Raw genomic sequence first — 25219 nt, forward strand, 5'->3', positions numbered from 1 at the left:
TCTCCAACATACCAGTGCTGACAATACACGTTTCCATGGTTTCCAGGGCAAGAAAGGCACAAAAAAGGAAGAAAAAAATTCCAACTCATCTGCAAGAGTCAGAGATACAACAGAGAAGGACAAATCAGGCATTATAAAAACAAAGATTATTTTAACCACTGAATATTCAACAATATTGTTATTTACCTTGCTGTTCATGAAATATTACAGCTAATTCAGGGATCCACCTCATGAATATAGTTTTATCAGCATTAGAGTCACTCACCTGTCCAAGTCCCTCTCTAATAAACTGTAATTATCTTTAATCACAGTCACTGACCAAATATTCAGGAAGCTAATTCAAGTGAAGAACTCTATTTAATATTGAAATGTCATAAAGGCTGGCTATTCCCCCATTATTGTTCATATTAACAGCAAGCTGATTTGATTGTGGATGTCTTGACAGGATTGAGTGACCACATAAATGATGAGTTACCCAATACAACCTGCTCACTCTCTCTCCTGTCCTAATCTGCCCAGCAGAGGCAATCTAACTAGATCACTGGTCAGTGTATCCTCGAGGGACCAATTTGTGAAGTGTGCACATTCACTATTCAGGCTTTACTTTCCATTAAAGATGGTCTCAGATGTCTAATGCCAACGGTTGCCAAGACAACAGGTGATGCTGCCATCTGTCACAGCGCTTAATCTTAATTAAGAAATGCTGAAGGAGTCGGAGGAATCAGAGGACACTGATTCTAGAGAAATAAGATGTGTTTAAAATTTGATTATATGCATCAGTGTTGAGGGTTTTCAACAACACATTCAACCTGAGTAATACTTCGCATTACATTCAGCATAGCCTCTGGTAAAAACACAAAAAACAAAAAAAAAACAATTATGTAAATAAAAACAATATTTTATTACATTTTACTGTAGAAATGAAATTACAATACGTGCTGTTCTGACAGAAAGGAAATGTGGTAATTGTACAGTTGTGTATTCTGCAGATCTGTTAAAGAGCACTGTCTCCCCCTGTCTGCTATCCAAACACACCACTGACTTCATCTTGGTTTGGTGCAACTCAAGAGAGGCACACACAGCTTCACTTAAGCTGTCCAAGCAGGTCTGTCCACACACTCAGTCCCTCGACCTCAAAGTCCCCATCAGCCTGTTTAAGAGCAATCAAATATTCTTTAATCTCGTCTTTTAAAGATGAACCTGAACTCCATAAGGACTTCAAGCGTTCTGTGAGTCTAGAAAATGACACTGCTATATCACATGGCTGTATCCATAATCCACTGCTCAAATCATACTCCAAGGAGGAAGCTGACTTTTTCAAACTGTCCCAATAAGCAAACTTAAATCTTGTCCAGTTTTGAGAAAGTTTGGTGCATAATTCAGGAGATAAAGCCTGACACATTCTGTGCAATAAACCATCATGTCCTTCTAACCAGGTGAGCAGAAATCCTTGGGCCGCAGTGTCTTCACTGGTTGTGTCTTTTGTCAGTAGGGCAGCTGCTAGAAGTAAAAAAAAGCTATTCTGTCCTTCTGTACAGTCCTCCAGCAAACAATCCAGCAATTTTGTAGCATACTCCTGGTTGCCTGCCCTGCTCTGTATGGCCTGGATGCGCTGTAGGAGCATCGTGCAGTGAACCTGTGTGCCAACAGAGAAGCCAGAATCCGTCCGGTTCAGTGAAAAGTCGGCCAAAAGTGTACATGCTGACCTGCACGCGCTGAGACTACCGAGGTCAGCAGTGAGATCACCTGCAGCCTCCTCAGCCAGGCCAAACCGGTCCAAAATGCATTTAATAACGTTGTGTGGTGTCGCGGGGTTTTTCAGAAGACCATCAAGCAGCCTGTGGCGGCACTGCGCCAGATCGAACAGAGTCACGCTGCGGTACCCGTTAAAGGTGAGCTCCAGCAGCTGGTTCGTGTCGCGCAGGCGCCCTTCTAAAGCCTCGCGGACAGACGGGTTTGCGTGGAACCGAGAGTGAAGATGCTCACAGTACTGAGCCCATTGAAACGCCCTGTCTACTGTCTCACCGTCCCACTCGGCCACACAGTCCGTCTGTGAAACCGCTAGAAGCTCCACGGTGCTCTCCAAGTTCTCCAGAACAGCCTCCATGCGGCGCACTGAAACAGCTCAACCCGCCCCGCACCGCGTTTTCATACATCCAACATACCCTGAGCTCCGTGAAACCGCGAGAACACGTGCACCAACAAAAAAAACCCCAAAAAGACTCAAACTGAACCAAAACGCTTGAGAGAAAAAAACCCAAAGCGGCGTAAACAGCGCGCGAGACTCCCGCCAGCGCACACAGTGACGCTGTGTGACGTCAGTGTGGCGCTTCCGACAAACAACCAAGACAGCGGTGTGTTTATCAAAATAAAAGATATATATATATTTTGAAAGCTATTGAAAGGTTTTCTCATGTGAACTAATACATTTGAAGTCAAAATTATTTTAATATCTGGTCCCTGCATTTCTCCTGCATTTCACATCTCGTTCTCAACATCTGGTTAGTTTATAACTATATAAATAAAAATATTTATTTATTTATTTATTTATTTATTTATTATTTGGGACATACATGATGCAGATGAGGATGGGTTCTTTTTTGAGTCTGGTTCCTCTCAAGGCTGTCGCCACTCGCTCACTCAATATGGATGAACTTATAGGCACTAAACTTGTAAATTCAAACTTCATAACCAGTGCTCGAATTGAAATCATGGACCCCCATAAGGAATTAGGGACCCCCCCATGACAAGTAAAAATTTGACTGAGGAGTCTCTAAGGTTATTTTAATAAAAAATATATGAATTACACAACAACTGTGGAACCCCCATAAGACTTGACTCAAGTCGAGCACTGGTAATAACCCTTTTATTTCTGTAAAGCTGCTTTGAGACAATGGGCATTATTAGAAGTGCTATACAAATCAATCTAAATTGAAATTGACTGGAGTTATATACGTGTCTAATCAGACCCAGACAGAGAGAGAGGTAGTGCAAATATACACACACTGTTCACTGTGTCTGTGTAGTCTGTGAGATCAGATCTCCTGTTCAACTGCTGCTCTTCTCATTACACTCACTGACTCGATTCTTTCGAGACTACACGTGTTATATGAATGAATCAGATTGCAGTTTTGATTTATTACTGTTATAATTAACTTACAAACCATTTTTTTATATCAATACACTCTGTAGGCTGATTACAATACAGGATGTCATCCATATTACCCTATAAGTTTATTTACGGGGGTGGAAAAGTTGGAAAACGCCCAGGGCCACTAAATAATACATGACATACATAATACACAATGTACATACATATATATATATATATATATATATATATATATATATATATATATATATATATATACACACACACATATATACTATCTACGAAACAGAGTTTAGGAGTCATTTACAGATCATTTAATAGGCTACGTGTCCTAACTAAGACATATTAAACCTGATTTAAGTAGATACATGGACAATCTGCTGAACCATTCCAGTCTTCACGCCGGGGAGTCGATTCTTCTGAATGGAAGAGTCGTTTTTAGAGCTCGGCTCGTGTCGACTCGATGTCCCGGGCGCAGAGCGCGGTACAGTGAGGCTGTGTGTGCGGTGTGTGCGGTGTGTGCGATGTCCAAGCGGGACGCGGGGAAGACTAGAAGCGGGGAAATGCGGCCACCGTGCAGAGCTGAGAAAGCATGAGCATTGCCATACAGAAAAAAAACAATCAGGCTACAGCTTCTGAGAGCATTGCGTTTCCGAAGGTGAGTCAAAATGCAAACAGAGTTGGATTAACTGGAGGTATAAACTAGGAGAAACGATATTTTACACTGAATCCTCACGTAACAGTGACTCTTGCACAACACTGATGTAGTATTATTTCTTTTATTGATCTAAAATATATGAGTTGAATATTGACTCTGGAATGGTGGAAGTTTCAATGTAAATGTGATTGATAACGTGATATTCAGAAGCAATAGATTTATGGTGTTACTATCCGCTTAAAAATCAATTAAATTATTGTTATCTTCTAATAGTAGTTACATTTGAAATCCTCATCTGCAATAGCAATTTATTCCCACATCTTCGTGGGGCAATATTTTGACAGATTTGTAACCTACTGACTGGGTAGTTAAGTGACATTTGGTTGAATGTTGCAGTGACTATCAGTAGAGGGAAGGGGAGCATTTGGCAGCTTTGTTACTTGTCTGTCTAAAGTGCTCTGTGTCACACGTGTGGTTTCTTTATAAGAGGGCAAAAACAGATGCAGCTATGGAGAGAGTATGAACCCAGCAGCTTTAAAATATTATAGCTGCTGTAAAATAATAGACTCAATGCACTTGCTTCCATTAAAGACAGCAGACAGCTTTACATTTTACTTTCACATTTCATACACGTGATTCAGCAGTTATTGTACTTTTTTGCTTGACATAATAAAGACAGTAATGTTTTAAGTAATTAAAGTAAATCGGTTGCCCATGTGGTAATATAATACAGAGGCACTGTAAGCATCTGAATACAAGTCTTTGCAAATGTCGCACATGGATCTGTCTGCTCTGATTTGTCTGAAATTTGCAAAGCATAAAAATTCATTCTCTCTCTCTCTCTCTCTCTCTCTCTCTCTCTCTCTCTCTCTCTCTCTCTCTCTCTCTCTTCCTCTCTGCAGAACAAAGTAGAAGTTAGTTTTGCTAAATTAAACAAGGGGACACATTTGCTCCTTTCTAAGAATACAGAAAGTCTCTTTCCGGATGCAAAAAATATTTTGCAGTGGTTCATAGACACTACAAATGTTTACTATTTATGCTAACCAGGGCTGATAATGTAATAGATATAGTGCAAATAATTTCTAAACTATTTGTTCATATAAACCATCCACTTATTGTTTCAATTTGGTTTTAGCGGACTGTACAGAGCAGTCGGGACAGCAGAAAAAAAGATATCAGGAATGTTCCCTTGGGAATGAAACAGCATTCAGCTCATGTAACTGAAAAACTCTTTTGAATGAGACCCTTTGTTAGTCAAGTTCAGCACCGCAGGTTAAAGGTTATAGGTGTACAGTACAGTGTGATCCTCTGATAGTTATTATGGTATGACTCTTATAGATTCAGTTACTGGGTATGTTCACAAAAGGACAAGAACTTGATTATTCATATAAAAAATGTTCAGTGTTCAATATTTAATATTGTTTAATGGCAATGATTACTTGATTTCACTTCACTTTTCTTGTCATAGACCCCCTGACCTTTCAACTCACGTGTCTGTGTGTGGCTTTTTTTGCTTAGTTTGTTTATATCCGAATGCACCATAAACACCATATGTGTGGTGTTTAACATGTATTTCAGCTTTGTTTCTTTAATGTGTGAGCCATACCAACAGACTAGGTTAAAATCATAGGTAGAACTAATTGAATAGGATTGACATAGGCAATACAGGATTATGTATTTAACCAACCCCAGCCATTAGGTTGCACAAGCTAGTGCACTCTTAGTGCTGGTCCCAAGCCAGGATAAATGGGGAGGGTTGCGTTAGGAAGGGCATCCAGCGTAAAAACATGTGCCAAATCAAACATGCGGATCATGAATACGGATGATCCGCTGTGGCGACCCCTAAGGGGAGAAGCCGAAAAAAAGTTTATTAGCATAGAGAAGTATTTTTTTGATTGGGCTTAAGTTTTCTGTTTGCTTAAGATGGATAGATATCTATCTTTTTATTCTACTACAGTTTATCAGTTTAAATAATGTTGTACTGGATGTAGACCGTACTTCTGTCATGTTATCATGTTTGTCTTCTGATGATATCATTTATATGGGTATGGCAGTCACTTTGTTTATTTTTTGAGAAGGTGATGGCACTGTAGACCTGTAGCTGAATTGAACAAACTTCTTAGTAAATTTTACTTTGACTGGACTATATTTGTCTTGTCAATGTAAGTAGCTCACCAGGGGCGAAAGAACTTGCTCTGAATCTTGGCAGTTTGTTATGGTGTTAAATGGCATGCTGCAGACAGCAATACAAAAGCTCACAGACTAATGTGTTCAGAAGGTGCACCTGAATGCCAAAACCAAACTGAACCTGGCATTGCACAGTGTGTACAGCCTTTCTAGTTGTCCTTTAAGAGAGATTTTGGATCTATTCCCTGCTCTCTCTCTCTCTCTCTCTCTCTCTCTCTCTCTCTCTCTCTCTCTCTCTCTCTCTTTCTCTCTCTTCCTCTGTCTCTCTCTGTCCTCTCTACTTTTTTCTATGAATACCTGTATAAAAGGCTTCTGTATAGCAAGATGTTCTGTGAGAGGAAAAAGAGGCTGGCGAGTAAGAATGCTGTATGCTTATTGTCATTAATTTAAATATAACCCACACCAATAATGAAGAATAACAAAGCACATACTGTTCTTTTATATGCAGAGAATCAAATATCGATTTAGGTCATTTCAGGTCCCTTCTTTCTGCTTTGAGATCATTCCTTCTCATTGTTGGTACAAAAAGAGAAACACAAGACATCACATTTATATCCACATTTGCCTTTACACTCAATCATTTGGAGAAAGCTTTTAACCAGGTAATTTGACTATTTGAAGATTTAGCAGTATTTTGTATGTATCAAATGACATTTTAAATTTAAGACAGTTATAGAAAGGAAACAGCAGATACATACAATGACTAAACGAAACAAACCATGCCACACTTATAGTGGTGATGGAGTAGTTGTCTTACAACCAGATTGTCTGGTTTGATTATTAGAAAAACGTCTTCCTGGACTGAGCAGATCAAACATTTAACCTGGTTAGAGTCTGCACCAGTCAAAGTCTCATTAGACAAATAGTGAGGGTTTAACATGCCAGACTCAGTTTTTTCACTTGTTTGTACTTGTTTGTACAAATAACTAAAGTAAAATAATATTGAAGATGAATTTAATAAAAAAAATCCTGGTAAAGGCAATTAAAAAAAATTAAAAATAAATCCACAATAAGCTAAAGTAAGTAAGTGGCAGCCACTGTTTGGAAGACAGACTTTTTGTTTCTCCACAGCATCCTGTAGGATCCTTTTAAGCCTAAGCAGTAAACCTGCATTGACTAAGTATGTCACAACTTGCTTCGAAATTTTGTCTCAGAGAGTATATTCATGTTAGTGTTCTTCACACAAATGTGTTACTGTCTGAAGGTCATCTAAGTTTGCAGAAAACATTACTTTCCTTCAAAGTAAGCATTGTTGGAACCTGACCACAAAATGACCCTTTTTGTAAAAAATAAATAAAATAAATTGAAGCTTAACCTGAAAAATGATGAGAGGACTGTGAAAAGAGGCTGGGTTTATGATGAAAGAGAAGTAAGAGGATGATCAGAAGAAAGAAAGCTTTAGTGATTTCCATGGGAAAGTGAAATGATTAACTGAAACCCTTCATCATGGTACAATCTGTGAAAATCTATTAAATCTAGACTCTAGACCTTTGACTTCTGAATCTCTCTGGACAGGCTCTGTTTGGACAAGTAAAGCAGGCGGCTTTTTTCACACATCTGATACCGTTTTAAACAGTCTAAATACTAAAACCAATCTAATGTCTAATGACTCAATCAAATAAATGTACTTTTTTGATGGAATAACATATTAACAATTGTATGAGGTATTAACATACAGTTTGACTGAGATAAGTGTACAGAATCTTCTCCTCTGTGTGGCGTGGGCGAATGGGAACAGAAAAGCATGTCAAGTCCTGAATTGCCACAGCCGAGGTGCCATAAGCCAAGGGGAGCATAATTCACCTTTAGGTGGGAGGGATGGCAATACTGTATCTTACGTGTCAATCAGGGAACTGCAGGCACCTGTGAGCTCATGCATACAGGAGTGCAGATAGTACTTCATCTGTTCTGTGATGTAGCATGAGTAGCAGTTCAAAAAGACATGTTTGGCTACCTTTACATGTCTCAGAAGGAGCAGGTGTTACCCTGTATGTTCAAAAAATAGTGGAAAGCTGGCTGGTTGGTTGGGAGTTGCCAGGTGAACAAGTTGAAGTGAAAATAAGTAAAAACAAAATATTTTTATATTTACACTCAGAAGAATATAGATTGAAACATCCTTGCTGTAACTATTAAAATACCAATTGTACCCTGTAATGAAAATGACTATTATTGGGTTTTTCTTTTCTAATCCTTATTTCTCCAGCTCTTATAACCATCACTCTGATTTCTTTTTAGGGCCAGTAAAGAGGCGCAAGCATGTGTAGCTCTCTGAGTCCTAAGCAGCACCCTTTTGGCCCAGGCCTCACTGACCTGCAGCAGTACAGTTTGTGGCTAGCCAGCAGACATGAAGCCAGTCTGCTGCCTATGAAAGAAGACCTGGCTCTCTGGCTCACCAGCATGCTGGGTAAGTTTAAAAACAGTATTTTTGCTCATAGTCTGTGTCATAATTTTGGTTTATGTGGGTAGCGATTTGTGGAAACCCACATCATGTCTGATGAAAAGAATATTCCCAATAAATTAAGGGAGAAAAAATAAGGAAGAAAACAATCTGAACAAGAAATGTTTGTTAAATCTTCTTCATCATCTTGATGCTATCTAAATTTCATTTTGTTATGTAATTTACATTACTAAAGTAGCCACACAGCTGCTGTCCCATCATCATGGAGGAAGTCACATAATTTGCATTGCTGTCCTTCATTGCATGTCCTGTTGCAGTGTTTGCATTAGTCAGGGTCACATGATTATTTGCTGTCGATGTATAATGTGGCCTGATGTGTGTTTTTAAAAGGTAATATGCATAAAAAGATTTAATCTTTTTGACAGTTCGTATTGGGTGCTCCAAGATATTTCCCCAATCCTGTTATCATTTATTTTATTGATTATTTATTCAAATGTAGTTTTTAGCATATGTTTTACATGTCTTTATTCTGTTATTTGTGATTGCTTGCGCTTATGCTATCATGGATGGGTATCATGGAGTAAAATGCTCAGATTAAAAAATATTATACTTTGCTGAACACTTTTTTCTTGATTAACATGTTCTGGTTAACACAGTGGTGAATATGGTAACTTGGTAGCTGTCAGTGTGGAGTTTCTCATTGTGCCTAGGGTTTCTTTGCAGTTCTCAGGTACTCGCCATGCTCCAAAACCTATCCTGGTAGGTGTATTAGCTACTCTAAATTGCCCCTTACTGTAAATATATATGTGCCTGTGCTTCTGTGATGAAGTGGCTTCCTATCAGGTGTATATTCCCAAATAACACCACAACTCTCACCAGTATAATGCAGTTTCAGAAGAGGAATGGCTGAATTACATGTTGCACTTTTGTGCCAGTTAGCTCTTATATTCTTCTTAAATATGTCTGTTTCCACACATTTTGCAGCAGTGTGTTGCCTATTTTGACTGCGGCCAACAACAGTAGTGATTCAGAAAGTATTGCATGAAGAATGGTGGTGTGTCATGATTCTGGCGCATGTGTGTGCTGGGAGTGGGATGTCAGTGGAATGTCTGGCAGTAGGTAGGTTGTGTACAGCCAGGAGAAGCAGAAGCAGTGCTGCTGGTCTGCCTGGAGCTGACGGAGAAAAGCTGTTACAGTGGACCACACGAGTACCACAGCAAACCACACTCTCCTCACAGCACTCATCTTGAACCTTTGCATTCATTAGTGGTGTGTGGATACTTCTAATGCGATGTGAAAGCAGATATCTCTGTACAGTTTGTAAAAGTAGTGTGATGTATGATCACAGCTGAAGCGGCTAAAACTGCTCAGTAAGACCTGATGTGTAGAAAAGTCAAATTTTCCGTATGTCTTACCTGTATCGGCATTTATTTGCACTGTCACAAAATGATGTGTAAATATAATTAGAGTTAAATTGGATTCATGATCTGCTTAGTTTGATTTTAATGTGTCAGGTTCATGTTTGTAATAGAAACACTAACAGGAGTCTCTCATTCAGAGCTAATTTTAAGGCATGGTATAGAGTTTGTTTTGCTTAACTATATGTAGAAGTTTGAGGGGGCATGAAAACGGAGGGGGTTTATAAACTCACAATTTCTCTTTCAGCTTTCCGTGCTTAACTTGCCACATTTGGAACTCATTAAAGCATCAAATCCCCCCCCTACCACTACTGCACCCCTCTGTTTTAGAAACAAAAAAAAAATAGATGAAAAAAAAATATACTCTTTCCACAAAACCCCCTGCCACCACCTCCTATTTCAGGGTGATCTAACGGAGAAGGAATGGTCATCTGGAAGCCAGTCAAAACCAGCAGCCACATGTTGATCAGTATAGTATCTATGAGTATATGTGTGTGTGTGTGTGTGTGTGTGTGTGTGTGTGTGTGTGTGTGTGTGTGTGTGTGTGTGTGTATATGTGTGTTTGCACGCGCATGTCTGTTATCTGGGTTATTACACACAAAGTAACCAGCTGTCTGCTGTTGAGGCATCAGCACTGCTGTTTGTGCTCTTTGCTCTCTAATAGAACAAGTGTTTTTCAGTTAACTTTAGCTATTGGCTCAGTTCTCCACTTACTATTTCAAGTCTTACCTGCCCAGCGATCACTACATAATTTCAGGATTTATTTAACTCAACAAAATGACAAGTTCTTTTTTATATCACTTTTTGAAAATAAATACTTAAAAAAATATTCCAACAATGCACAAAATCAAAATTCAGACATTTTTGGGGGGTTTTGTTTTATGATTGTTTATATTCCTAGCCTTCTTCTGTCTGGTTCTGTCCCAGGTGTTGAAATTACAGCTGAGAGTTTCATGGACAGGTTAGATAATGGCTTCCTGTTGTGTCAGCTGGCTGAGACTCTGCAGGAGAAATTCAGGCAGAACAGTGGAGAACTTTCACCTCCTGACAAGGTATTTTCTCTCTCACACTCACCTCTCTTAATTTAACTTCAGTATAACAAAGACATTGCATTTACTTTTTATACAAAAGACACCTATATGACATTTTTATTTGATTTTGTGTTCCTCTATTCAGCTGTAAAAGAAATAAATTATAAAATAAAGAAAGAATGCACACTCAAAAATGGAAAATATCATTGACAACTGATGTCTCTACAATTCGTGGCCTTCAAATTCCAGATCCGAAAAAATATCACATGCCTTTCTGATTAGCATTCATATCCTCTATCTTCAGCTCCAGGGGAACCTGAAACACAGACAAAACACTGACTTATTAGCCAAATGACATCAGCATTTTTATCGTCACTGCTAAATCATGTAGAATTTCTTTTGCAGATATTTGCAGAACCAAGCAGCTCTCGTGTGCTAATGGAACAATTCGCAGAAGTATGCATTTCCAATTAAAACCTTGGCGTGAATACTTCAATTCCATGCTGTTTTTGAGAGAGATTAAGTTTTCTGCATTATGTAAAATACTCAATCATAAGTTCTGGATAACTTTATTATAGTATTTGACCCCCTTATAGAATTTTAGGTGATCACATGTCAGGAAACTGTCTAGTATTTTGTGAATCATGGAGCCCAGAATATTGTTGGACTTACGGCATGTCTTGGATGATCTTAAGTGTTGACAGGGCCGGACTGATTCCAGTGTATCACTTACAGGTGCCTGTGTGGCAGCAAAATCTGGTCATTTCTGGAAATTTCTCTCTTTTAGATAAAGACTTTTGTCTGGAATTGTGGATATTTGCCATCTCCTCCACAAACTTTGCCTTTGTGGGCCGGTGAACTTTGGAAAAGTGCTGAGCAAGCTGATTTATACAGAGCCGGCTAACGATATCACGGAGTTGTTAACTTTTTTCCCCAAATTCCCCTCCCAGATGGGAAAAGCATTATGGGCGGTAGATTTTTTTGGTGGTAAATTAAGGAAATATTTCTGCTTTTGTTGGCTAAAGCCCATTTTCTTCAGAGGCTTCACAATGGTCCTTTTTGTTGCTTATGACTCCCTAAAGTTTTTCTAGTAGAGCCTCTTAAGAATAGCAGACGGGAAAAAACGACATTGTTCAGGTCATTACTACACACTACTATATCATTTACACTCTGTGTTTAAAAAGATTTATCTAGGTACAGTGTATGAACAGTGATTTATTTTCCAGAAAACTTTAAATCCTAACACATTGGCATTTGCATTGACATGAGTTAAATGTTACAAAGCTGAAATATCTGTGGGACAGAATTAGGTTAAAAGTAGAGCATAACCTGAAGAGGTTTATGCAGTTGTAGAATCAAGCATATGACTTTGAAGCTGACAATTATGAGATGAATGAAGGGGGAAAAGAAATCGGACTGGCATGATGCATTGCTTAATAAAACAGAACTCACCATTAACATTTAGAACTGGATCATATCTACCCAAAGACACATTACTGTGTACATATATACATATATGAGTTAGTGCTTTCTGGGAATGTCTAAGAGAGAGGGAGAATGTAAGAGGCACATGTGTATTGAAATATTTGAGGTCATGACTCCTGAGGGACAGAATGAGAAAGAAACAAGAGATAGAATACTGAAGCCTATTGATTGTGCATATCACAGGAGAGTAAGAAACCACGTTTACAAGCTGAGAGTAGCTCAACTGAAGTTTTCTCAGTCTGTGTGAGACAAGAAAAAGAGAGACTGGGCTAATTTAATTAGGTAAAAGTTACACATTTTATAATCTTTGGAAAGTAGTTCATTTGAACTTTATAGGAAAAAATAATATTGGATTAATAATACAATACAATCCACCAATGCTTTCAGTCAATAAACACGTAGTTTTGACAGACTCATCTGAGAAAATAGGATACCAACTATATAATACCGCTATATCTCTAATATTTCTGAGCAATCCATGCTTGCACAATCAGTTCACTAATTCACAGCAATGCCTGTATCATATCACTATCGGGTATCATTGTGTTCTTGATGCTCAAACTTTGTTATTGTATTGAAAATGTTTATGACCTGTTTATGACCTGAAGTAAGACAGAATGTCACAAGTTCCTCATAATACATAGCTCCTCTTGTCAATTTAACGATCCTAATTATGAATACTGTTTTTGGTCCTTTATATGATCAAATTCTAATGTGTCTCATTTTAATTAAGATTTATGTAGTATGTGCAATGAAATGGCTATATATATTCAGCTTCCAGTATAAAAACTCTAGCTGGACAAATTAACATTTATATTGGTAAAGCCTGGAGAGAAGAATAGCAACGAGAAGATTAGGAACCATCAAAAGGATCTTCGATGACTCCTCCTTTCACAACATTTAAAACTATTTAAAATTTTTCTCTATATTATTTGTATCTTCAATTCAGAACACAGTTGTTTTGTTAAATGCAGAGATTGACATAAAATCCACTTGATTTGTCAGCAATTGTGACCATTTGTGGTACTGATTTTGACACGTGTTTGGGGCCATTATCTTGGTGAATGGTGTGTTAATGCATTTAATTCACCACGATTTTTGTTCTAGGCTTAATACAAAAATAGAGATGGTGAAAATCTTTTTGTTGAATATATGACAATATATATATATATATATATATATATATATATATATATATATATATATATATATATATATATAAATTCTTACTGGATGTTCATGCTCATGTGGCCACTGGAGTCTGTGGGAGAGCAGGAAAGAGTTCTAGAAAAGCCAGAGAAAAATCTGATCCATTGTAGAGAGCATTCTTTCTGCGTGACCTCACTATACCTATCTTAGACTCAGACACACATATCCTGTAGGCAGCCATAAGCTTCATAAATCTTATTGTTGATGAAGATGTGTGTGTTAAACGACATTATACTCCCAGTTCCTGGCAATCAGCCTTATTGTCAAGTTTCTTCTTCTATTTCTGTCAGGTTTAGTATTGATCACTGAGTAGGGAGGAGATTTATGATCTCTGTGTAACCTGAGCTGTGGATGTTGTTAAAGAGATCAGCCACTGGTCAGTGATTAGACCCTGAGAAAGTCTGCTCAAGCAGCAAGGTTAGATGTCTGAATGGTGCATGACGGGAGAGAGAGTGAATAATATAAAGTCAAAAGAAGGAAAAATAGAGTCAAATGGTTCAACATGTGAGAATTGTGGGAAAGTTTAGCCTCAGACTGACGCCTCTTTAAATTGTAAATACTTTTGTCAAGTGTAAAGTACTAATAATGAATAATGTGGAAAGGGTATGAACAGAAAGCAAACTTCTATATATTTATATTATTTCTGTGAATGCTTTAGTATCACCTATTAAATTCTAAATTGTTCTAAATCATTCACTCAACAGATTTTTTTTCCCTATAAATTAAAAGTCTTTTTGTGTGAACAACTCCTGATTGATCTCTTTTAGCCAATCCCTAATCGGAGGATCCCCTGTAGAGCAAGTGCTCCATCTGGCTCTTTTTTTGCCCGAGACAACACAGCCAATTTCTTGTCATGGTGTCGGGAGGTGGGAGTTGGGGAGACCTGCTTGTTTGAGTCTGAAGGACTGGGTAAGCAAATTTTGCTTTAATGAAATTTTATACTTTTTTTGGTTTTGCAGTTTTGGCTCTCTGGAATTTTGTTTGCTCTGGATGCTGTAGGCTAGAGCTTTGTGGTAACTTACATATAAAATCTCCTTTTATGTCTCCTCTGGCTCGTAGCTTTCTTTAATAGTAGCCAGACCTTCTTTTATGTGTAAGGCTGTGGGATGATGATGTACAGTATGATGCATTTGTGATGAAAAATTTACACCAAATCGAATCCAGTAGCTCTGACTTAATTTTTAAGTCTTTTTAGTGCCACTTATAGAAGCACATAAGAAACTATATGGACTCAATGTTTTACAAAACAAAAACAGATCAAAATCATGTGCAGCCATATATCTTCTGAATCATAATTTTAAACATTTTAACACTGCACCATAAATTATGTATACCATATATTATTCTAGAATATAGTCAACATATTGCAAAAGTGTTGTCCCAGTATACAATCAGGGGAAAAAATGTATGTGAATGATAGCTGCTGATAAAGTGTAAAAATAAATAAATAAATAAATAATATATATATATATATATATATATATATATATATATATATATATATATATATATATATATATATATATATATAACATTTTTAAACTTTATCAGCAGCTATCATTCACATACACCTTATAAACATTGCAGCAGAATCTAATTCAGAGGTTACACAGAGCAAAAGGGAAACAAGTTACTCCCAGCAAACTGTTTTGTGCTGGGTTGTGGCACAGTGGAAGTCCTTGTGCTTCTCAGTGTCCTCACCCCAGGGCTTTTCTGAGCAGCAGACTGTGACTGGCAATGGATATGACAGAAAGAGAGAAAACAGTGTCTCCTCTTTTCCAGCCTCCTCTCCTCTCTGTCTGGGATGGTGAATAGACTTAATTGTAACACACCAGACTATTTGAGCTTGTCTCACTCTCTCTCAGGTCCTGTCACACAAAATTTCTCTCTCTCTCTCTCTCTCTCTCTCTCTCTCTCTCTCTCTCTCTTTCTCACTCACACTCTCTCTGTGTGTCTCTCTCTCTCTCTCTCTCTCTCTCTCTCTCTCTCTCTCTCTTTCTCACTCACTTTCTCTGTGTCTCTCTCTCTCTTTCTGTTGTTGTTTTTTTTTTTACTTACATAAACACTAGTTATAAACTATACAGTATATTTATAACACTTGTTATATACTATGCTCTGGTTCTGACTTTCTGTATATTCAAGACAGTTGGAATGCATAATGACCCATTTATATAAAATGAAGACAAAATTTTTGCTTCGTAAAAATCAAGAGTTGTAGTCTTGTTCATCTCGGTCTAGTGTACCAGTGTAGATTTATTCATTGCTAGAGACTCAAAGCACTTTTGTACATTGCTCTGGTCAAGGGCGTCTGTTAAATGCCACAAATGTAAATGTAAATAATAACAGAAATAAAGAAAGAAAAAAGTATAAGATGAGGTGAGGTAGGGAAAGTGTGGCACATAAATGGAATTGGAGTTCAATTCACACAGATTTATCCTTTCCACATTGCAGTTACACAGTGAATTCTTTGTTTTGTAAGTATGTGTGTATTTTTGCGAACAGGGCTTTGTATTTTTATGATGTGAGTACTTGGCTGCTGCCATCATTTTTTTCTTCAGAATGCAATGGTCTAATTGATTGAATCTCCATGGACCTTCAGATCAGTGAAGGTGATTCCACATGTGTGAAATTAGATTTATATGTTGTGTTTTTGTGTTTTTGGTTCTGGTCTTGTTTAAGTACCTGAGGGTCATTTGGACCAACTGGCTTAATATTAATATATCTATTAATACATGTACATGTATACATATATACAGTACAAGTAAAAAGTTTGTATAAAACTTCTCCTTCAGTGGTGTTTCTTTATTTTAATTATTTTTAACATTGTACAAGCAAAAAAAAAAAATTTATATCCCAGAATACACACTTACACACTTTTGGTTTCACAAACAAAGCACCCCCACACCATCACACCTTCTCCATCATGCTTTATAGTGGAAACCATACATTCAGGAACCATCCTTTTAACCTCTGTATGTCTAACAAAGACACAGCGGTTAGATCCAAAAGTTGCAAATTTGGATTCTTTTCTAATGAAAATTCCTTGTATTTCTTGGCCCAAGCAGGTCTCTTCTGCTTGTTGTTCTTCTAAAGGATTGGTTTCTTTGCCACAATTCAACTATGCAGACCTGACTCATGCAGTCTGGTGTAAACAGTGGATGTTAAAAATATGTCTGCCATATTGAACTGTCTTGAAAATTGGAAATGTAAATTGTAAAATGTAAATTGGTGGTTTCTGCCAATAAACTTTTCCTCTGCAACAGAGGCAGCTCTTAGTCTTCCTTTCCTGTAACATCCTCATAATGTTTGATGGATTTAGAGACTGCACTTTTGGGATACATTTAAAGTTCTTGAGATTTTTTGGATTGACTGACCATAATTTTATAAAGTAATAATGGGCTGTCATTTCTCTCTACTTAACTGAGTGTTTCATGCCATAATATGGATTTATACAGTAGTTGTAGTAACAGAAACACGGCTAAGTACTCTGTACTTTTCCCTGCACAAAACAGTTGATGGTCTAAAGCACATAAAGAAGTAAAGAAATGTCACAATGAACTTTTGGCAAGGCACACCTTTGAATTGAAAACCATTCTAGGTGACAACCTCCTGAATCTGATTAGATAATGCCATGAGTTTGCTTTGGACAATCTAAAATATAAAACGAATTCTGGGTTGTTTACCGGTCTTTGTCTTTAATTTTTGTTTTAATGTCCAATGTTGAAAATAATACAAATAAAAAAACATTGAAGAAGATGGTGTATGCAATCTATCTATCGGTATCTATCGGTATCTATCTATCTATCTATCTATCTATCTATCTATCTATCTATCTATCTATCTATCTATCTATCTATCTATCTATCTATCTATCCATCTATCCATCTATCTATCTATCTATCTATCTATCTATCTATCTATCTATCTATCTATCTATCTATATGATTTTAGACATTTAATAATTTTTGCTTTTTTCTTTCTACTTTATTTTCTGCTGAAGTAGCTGAATGCATGCTTGGAGCTGGCATTAAAATCAGGTGGGATGTAAAATGGTTTGAAGATGACAAAATGCTTGTGTGTTTACTGCATGTTATGCTGTATCATCATGATCATTACCCAGTCATGCGAAATGAATCATGACTAATGAGGCATGAAGCAGTTAACAACCAACAGATGTGGACTCCATGAGCAGGTGTTTTTGTAAGCTTATGAAAATGTAAGTTTTATTTAACCTTTGAGGCAGTGTTCCCCCATAACTGGCTGGATTTGCACAGATTTATTAGCTCTGACACCTACCTGAAAATCTCAGTTTTGCACAGCAGTTTCTGAACATTTTATTTCTGGGAGCTATTCCTCGAATTATCAATATCTCAATTTTTCTGCATACTCTGAGAATATTTTAATGTATACTCTCCAACTTTTGAGCTGCAGAGAGATTCATGTAAATGTTTCTATAATTTTGTGTTTATGACTTAACTGGATGTTGTAAAGCAAGCAGTTCTCCATCACATGGACCCTCATGTCACATGTAGAACCTAACCCTTGCAAAAACTATTGAGTACACTGATGATTCTTTTGATCATTCTCTGCTAGCATTCTCTGTTAGCAGTGAGTAGAATGTTCTATAATTGACATTGTGTCAGCGGTTCACGATCGGGGTGCAGAGGCGGATAAAACAAGCTATAAGACTGCACCTGTAGCTGATGAGACTAAAAAGTGCAGTTTCAGTCCAGCTCCGCCCTCCACTCGTGAACCGCTGCCACAGACATCTTTAAGTCTGTCCCACAGTGTGCAATTTCACCACCATACTGTACATACTTATTTTTCATTAATCAGCTTCTCACCATCACATTTCTGCATTGCCGTGCTGTTGTTATGCAATGCTTAATGCATAATGAAATACCTGGATAAATGTTGAAAGACTTGTGATTTTATATTTCTATTTCTGCCATTCAGTATTGCACAAACAGCCACGTGAAGTCTGCCTGTGTCTGCTGGAACTGGGGAGGATAGCGGCTAGGTAGGTGTAGTATACAGAATAACATTTTTTTAAACCATTTGCTCTGCCGGATAATTAATCTGTGTGTCTTTTGATGGATGTCAGGTATAAGGTCGAACCACCTGGGTTAATTAAGCTGGAGAATGAGATTGAGCAAGAGGAGAAAGCCCCAGAGCCGCCTTCCTCACCCGTCTCTCCCGCTCAGGGCTCTGCTTTCAACAAAAGCTCCTCCTGCAAAAAAAGCACTGGCAAGCTCCTGGATGATGCCGTACGTATAACATATAGATGCTGCCATTAGACATCACTAGAGCTGTTACACTAGATTATGCATAATGACACTTTAAGTATAATATATTTCACAAAGATCGTTTGATTTGATGTAAAAAAAAATAAAAATTGCCTGATTAATTTAGAACAATAACTGAAATAGATTTTTGCTCAGGTAAGGCACATTTCCGAGGAGCCTCCCTGTAAGTGCCCTAATAAATTCTGTGTCGAGCGTCAGTCACAGGGCCGCTATCGTGTTGGAGAGAAGATACTCTTTATTCGGGTGAGTACAATCCTCTATATATTGTATGTGTATTCTGTCTTAGTTACTTCTGTTGTATAAAGACCTTGGAATTAGAAGGTTCGGTCTATCAGTTTCAAGATATTGAATTGTAATTCTTTGATCCTCTGTAAGGTCAGACTTTTGAGATATTTGATGTAAAAGATCTCACACATAAAAAGTTGCCAAACTTGGAAACTTTAAAAATCCAAGTTTCTGATATGACTCATTCTTAGTCAGAAGCCTGCCTTCAATTACACTTTAAGTGTAATTTCACTATCTTGATGTGTATCTGTGCTCTATACAGTATATCTATCAGTATTTTATTAATATTAATATTATTATTATTATTATTATTATTATTATTATTATTATTATTATTAATGTCTTAAACCTTAAGGGTTTTTTCTTTTCCTGGAAACACAGGACAATACTGAAGAGGCAGCAGAGGTAGAAATGCCAACATTCTCTACACAGTCTTTGAATTATCGCTCATAAAATATTTTCCAACCTTAGCTACTTTACTTTTCTAGACTTTTCTGTGCTAGATTGTTTACAGTCTTGTTTCTGCCTAAAACAAATTCTCTGTCCCAAATATAAGCAAACTAGTAAGCTGATTAAACCCATCGCCTCTCAGGTCATGCAGTTACTATTCCTGTTAATGAACATGGGGTATCTTTGTCATTTGAGCTTCACATCTGATCACCAGCCTACATGAAAAAAAAAAAACTTGCAATCAAATACTACAGTAATCCTTATCAGGATATGTAAAATGTTTCAAGTTTATCCCCAGCTTCATTTTACTGGTTCATATAATTCAGTTTAAAAAGCACTGAGATTTCCGACATGTACACATAGAGCATCCTAAAACAACACACATGGTGCCTACAGACTAATTGAGATTAGTGAGGTATGGCCTGGTACCCATGGGAACTCTGTTACCTGGCAACACAAAACCAACCCTCACACCCTGGAGAAAGTGGATGATTTAGTACAGAAAACCCTCTGTGTGTGAGTGTTTGTTTTCTTCCATTATACTCCTCGGTCCCAGTTTAACAGTAATAGACAGAGTGATAATAGCCCAGTGGAGAGGAGATGAGAGTAAAGAATATTGGCCAGGCTTCAGAGCAGGCAAATTGGCTTTGTAAATCTTTAATGAAGTGGAGGCGCAATAGCTTCAAGTCTGTCAATACTGAATACACTGGTATATTTGTACTTTGATCTTGAAGAGGTCTGGAAATGGTGATGAAGTACTAAACATAGCTCAACATACCATGTTAATATGCAGAGATATTTAACAAACATCATCAAACATGTCTTCAAAGATGGTTTTAGACATTTTTTGAGCCTTACTGGTGTATTTGCAGCGAATGTGTCTCACGCTTGGTAAGAGCCTATGCACCATTTAACTCAAAGAACTGCTATGATTTTCTAAAAGCAGTGTTTGATTAGTGTGTTGGTTGTGCACATATGCTCAGAAGAAATTAATTAGTTAATCATGCTGTCTGACATTTGAATTATAGGTGTGACAATTACATATTAGATGACATTTAATCATAAGTCAAACACTGTCATGCAAATGAAAGGATGCATTAGTGCTCAGTTGAATTCATTTTATTCATTTGAATATACATGTGTTGACTGATCTTAATGCTGGTGTGTTTTTCCTCTTCATTTGTATAAGAAATGTAAATAAAAAATAATCTTATACTCTTACACTCTTACTACTTTACACTGTTTTCCACACCAACTAGAGATAATAAAGAAAATTATATTTTATTTGCTTGTCTTTGGATGAAATAGTTCTGTTTTCTGTTAAGTTCAATTTTTTTGTAACCACAATAACCATGCTCAAAACCATATCTCATTTCCACCTTGCAAAGTAATTCAAAGAATACATCATTTCTAAATCATCTAAATCGTCATTGTGTGCTGCCTAGTAACCAAGGACATGTAATCAGTAAAAAAAAAAAAAAAAAAAAAACATGACCTTGAGTGTCTCATGTCTGCTATGAAATGATGGTCATGATGTTTTGTGCAATAATACACTCCACCTTGCATTCTATTGCTTAAACAGAAGGCACAGCAGCAAAACCTATTCATATAACTTAAATAGCATTTGAAAGCTGAATTCTTTGAATGCCTGCTATTGATGAACATGACTTTTACATTTGTGAGAGAGACTGTATAGCAGGTCAGTCTATCTGCACTTCCTATTTTTCTTCTAATGCTGCATTTACTTTTGCAGACAGCACTTCAAATTCAAACATTAGGCTAAAAAGTAAAATGAGTCATAAGTAACGTGTAATGGGACTTTTAAACTTAAAAAAACACATTGTTCTGTCAGGTTTAGGTCAAGCTGTGTAAAGCATGCTGCAAATTTTTATAAACATGTGGAAACACTCATGACACCTCTTTGTCAAACAAAAATGTATGGTAATCTGTAGTGTTTGCTTAAACTACTAGAAAAATGTTTGGCATGGACACTACTGATAATTAAACAACTGACCTTCACTGATGACCTTCTCTTAACATTTTACTCTGCCCACTGTCTGTGTACACATCATGATCTTCATGAGTCAGTATATGAATTCTGTGATGCAAGTCAATAACCTGCGACAGCAGAACCCAGTGCCCGTGTGTGTGTGTGCCCGTGTGTGTGTGCCCGTGTGTATGTCCCTGTGAGTGTGTGCCTATGTGTGTGTGTGTGCCTGTGTGTGTGTGTGTGTGTGCACCCATGTGTATGTGTGTGTGTGTGTGTGTGTGTGTGTGTGTGTGTGTGCGCACCCATGTGTATGTGTGTGTGTGTGTGTGTGTGTGTATGTGCCCGTGTATGTGCGCCTGTGTGTGTGTGTGTGTGTGTGTGTGTGTGTGTGTGTGTGTGTGTGTGCCTGTGTGTGAATCAGAGCTCTTCAATTTTGGGGACACAATGTTTGTGTGCTTTAAAATGTGTATGAGACTTTGCCTCTCCACTCAAAGACTATTAAGTCATTGAAGGCAGAGCCTTAGGGCTTTTCCTCACTGTAGCCTCATGGCCATCTCTCTCCCTCATCGTGTTAAGCACCCTATGAATGTTTTATGTTATTATACCACCCAGGGCAATATAAACACATTTCAGTGTATTGAAAATAGGCTTTATGTTGCACTGCTCATTCATATTTCCAATCTTGTGTTTTTTTCCTATTTGCTTCTGGCTTTTACTTTTAATAGGTTTTAGCTGTTGTTTGTAGCTAATGCTTGTGTTTTGCTGGGTCAGCTCTTTATTTGAAAAGTACAGCTACACCTGAGGGTAAGAGTGATGGCTTGTCATTTCTTTGCCCTTTATAAAAGTTTAATCAGGTCGATCAGAGGCTGTTTGCACTTGTATGCTTACAGAGCTTATTGCTGAGGTTCTTCCACCTGCCACTGTGCACCAGATTTATGAAGTTTGAGTGCATTTCAGATTTTGGAGTACTTTTGGAGTAATCATTTATTGAACCTAATGATAATTAAAGGCATGTGTTCAGAACAGAAAGATCACAAGAATGTGTGTGATGCCCTGCAATGAGCTAGTATACCTTCCAGGTTGTATTCCTGTTTTGTGTTTGCAATGATCCACTACTAATGATAATAATAATAATACAATGATCCACTAGTACTGTGCTCTGGATCTATCTAATTGGCTTAGGGCCCCTAGGGATTTGAAGCAATACATGAGAAGCCTTTCCTTTATTCACAGTCTGTCTTACTGGATTCAGGGTGAGATTGCCATGACACCCAGGTTTGAAATTGTGCCTCTAGGTGTGCTAGGTGACAAAATCCAAAATCAGGGTGTGATGAAATGTGTGGAGGTGTAGAGAGAAGAAAAGTGATTGCAGTTACTGACTGCACATTGATGGATGGAAGATGAAGGGTTTGGTATTTGAAGGTTTCTCGTTTACCAGCCTTGACACTGCTTTATAGACCAATGGTTATAGAGAGATTTGAAGACATTTTGGTGTACATCAGTGACAATGGTTATGTGGATAAGTAGAATCATAGTTTTTTTGCCCTGAGCTATAAAACATTAAAATGGTTTTACATTCAAAGCCTTGTTTTTTGCCCTAATCTATGAAAAATTAAAATGTTTTTACATTCAGTGTGTTATAGAAAAAAAATAAAAGCCAGTTTAAAGCAATAACATTGCATATCAACTCCAATCCAATGCAATTATGAAAACAGGGCTACATCCTCAAAGTGAAAATTGCTTTCTTTTGTGCTTTTAAGTTTCTCAAAATAAGGAAACATTATTTACCTCAGATATTGCTGGATTGCAAAGTGGCTTTCACTGTTTTTGATGTGATTCATCCAGACATTTTTACACCACTATACAGGCGTATTCTACAAGCTTCCAAAACACAGGACATAGGTAGACTATTTATACCGCTGGCAAATTATTTTCTGTCTTACTTGTTATTCTGGTAAAATGATCAAGATATATTTAAGATTTTATAATTGCTTTACTGTTGTAATATAGCTTTATCTCACCATTTACTAGCTGGTAAATTTGGTCTAGTAGTTTGATTAGATAGGCTTGTGCCTTGGCAGCTGGAAGCTTATCAAGACTAATATGGATTATAGTGGGGCTAGCTTATGTGCTGTTTAGATTATGAGCACACTGGAAAATACAGTTTTAATGTTTAATTTTCTAGTGTCTTGCTAGTACTATACATCACTTAACTACCATGTCTGGAGAGGAAATTAAAATTATACAAACGTGATGGTTAATAGGGTGCTGCTCCCACCCTTACCCCTCAGTCTTGTAAGATGATGAATTAACATGATTTGTGTGATGTAATTTGCATGATAAAGATTTTTTAAATACCTATGTAATCTAGTGACACATTGAGGTACTTATCTGGAGCCCATATACAACCTGTAATTTGTCATTTAAACAGTATTTAACATGTTTAATCATTAAGCATTTTTTTCTTATAATCTTATCTTTCCAATAGATGCTGCACAATAAACATGTGATGGTGCGAGTAGGAGGTGGCTGGGAAACGTTTGAGAGTTACCTACTGAAGCATGACCCCTGCCGTATGCTGCAGATTTCCAGAGTGGAGGGCAAAGTGTCCCCCATCTCCATCAAGTCCCCTAGCATCAAAGACCTAACCCCTGACAGCTACCTGGTGGTGGCGGCCCACTACAGGAGTAAGAAGTAATAAAGGCTAGTAACAGATAAGGAATATGAGGAATGAAAAACAGGCTTTGCAATTAAGCTCATTTCACATACAGTATGTATCACACTAACATGTTAATCTAGTTTACATTATGTGAGGGGCGAACTATAGGGAGTCATTTATATGTGTAAACACAGGGTAAAACATACTCTGGACTAAGCAATGGCAACCACAAACTTTATTTCTGAGCTTTATTTTTCTTGCAAATTGTTATTCATACATTGACTGCTTGTATTAATACAGCTAATGTAGCTAACTTGACACTGTGCCACAATAATACAGCAGGACTGAAACATAGACTGTTGGTTTTACAGGGGGAGGGACTGGAAAAAAAACACTATGATTTTTATTTTTTGACATCTAAAAATGCAGTATAAAAAGTAAAAGTTTATCATTTATAGCCTGGAATTGAAATTGATATATGTAGTGTAGCTTGTGATGATGTCTTTGCTCTACTGCTTTGCCTGTCATTAGCTGAGATTTCTTCATAAATATTACTTGAGTGATGTATATACATTTACTTTTTCTCTCATAAAATGACATTGTCATAACTTCTTAATGTATATATTTGCAGCATTATAGCAGAACAATGTTTTTTTTTCTCTGGAATGCATCCACTTTGCAGAAAATGATTTTCTTAAACAGTTGTAGATGATGACTTTTCAGATTGTAATAACAGATATATTACAATTCTAATCACTTTTCCTCTATGCAAAGACCAGTCATACTTGTGAGCTGTTAATAGAATGTGATTTGTGTTCGGAGTAAAAACAAATCAGCAAGCGTTTCAGTGGTTCTTTTTTCTTTATCAATTTGAATAAAGAAATTGCTGTTTGTGGAAGTATTGTGTATACACCATTATTTATACTGGCCACATTCATGTTCATTCTCATTGAAACTTAATTGGTTGGAGCTCATCTCAAGGGCATGCTCTATGTGAAAATCTGTCCTACAGCGACCTCTTCTGGCTGAAG

The 25219-nt window shown here is 37.2% G+C and overlaps 2 protein-coding genes across 2 annotated transcripts; one reads left to right on the plus strand and one right to left on the minus strand.

The window, feature by feature from the left end:
• Positions 1-882: 882 nt before the first annotated feature.
• fancf (FA complementation group F) lies at positions 883-2353 on the minus strand. The gene has a single exon (XM_046858857.1). The coding sequence runs from the start codon at positions 2105-2107 to the stop codon at positions 1085-1087; it is 1023 nt and encodes a 340-aa protein (XP_046714813.1). The 5' UTR covers positions 2108-2353; the 3' UTR covers positions 883-1084.
• A 1235-nt stretch (positions 2354-3588) lies between these two features.
• On the plus strand, positions 3589-25086 carry LOC124392144 (growth arrest-specific protein 2). The gene is made up of 8 exons (XM_046858858.1): positions 3589-3770; positions 8193-8361; positions 10701-10825; positions 14266-14407; positions 18455-18518; positions 18603-18765; positions 18940-19047; positions 24018-25086. Exons 2-8 carry the CDS (start codon positions 8214-8216, stop codon positions 24225-24227), a joined length of 960 nt encoding a protein of 319 aa, XP_046714814.1. The 5' UTR covers positions 3589-3770; positions 8193-8213; the 3' UTR covers positions 24228-25086.
• The last annotated feature ends 133 nt before the right edge of the window (positions 25087-25219 follow it).

Source organism: Silurus meridionalis, chromosome 10 (assembly GCF_014805685.1).
Source record: "Silurus meridionalis isolate SWU-2019-XX chromosome 10, ASM1480568v1, whole genome shotgun sequence".
NCBI lineage: Eukaryota > Metazoa > Chordata > Actinopteri > Siluriformes > Siluridae > Silurus > Silurus meridionalis.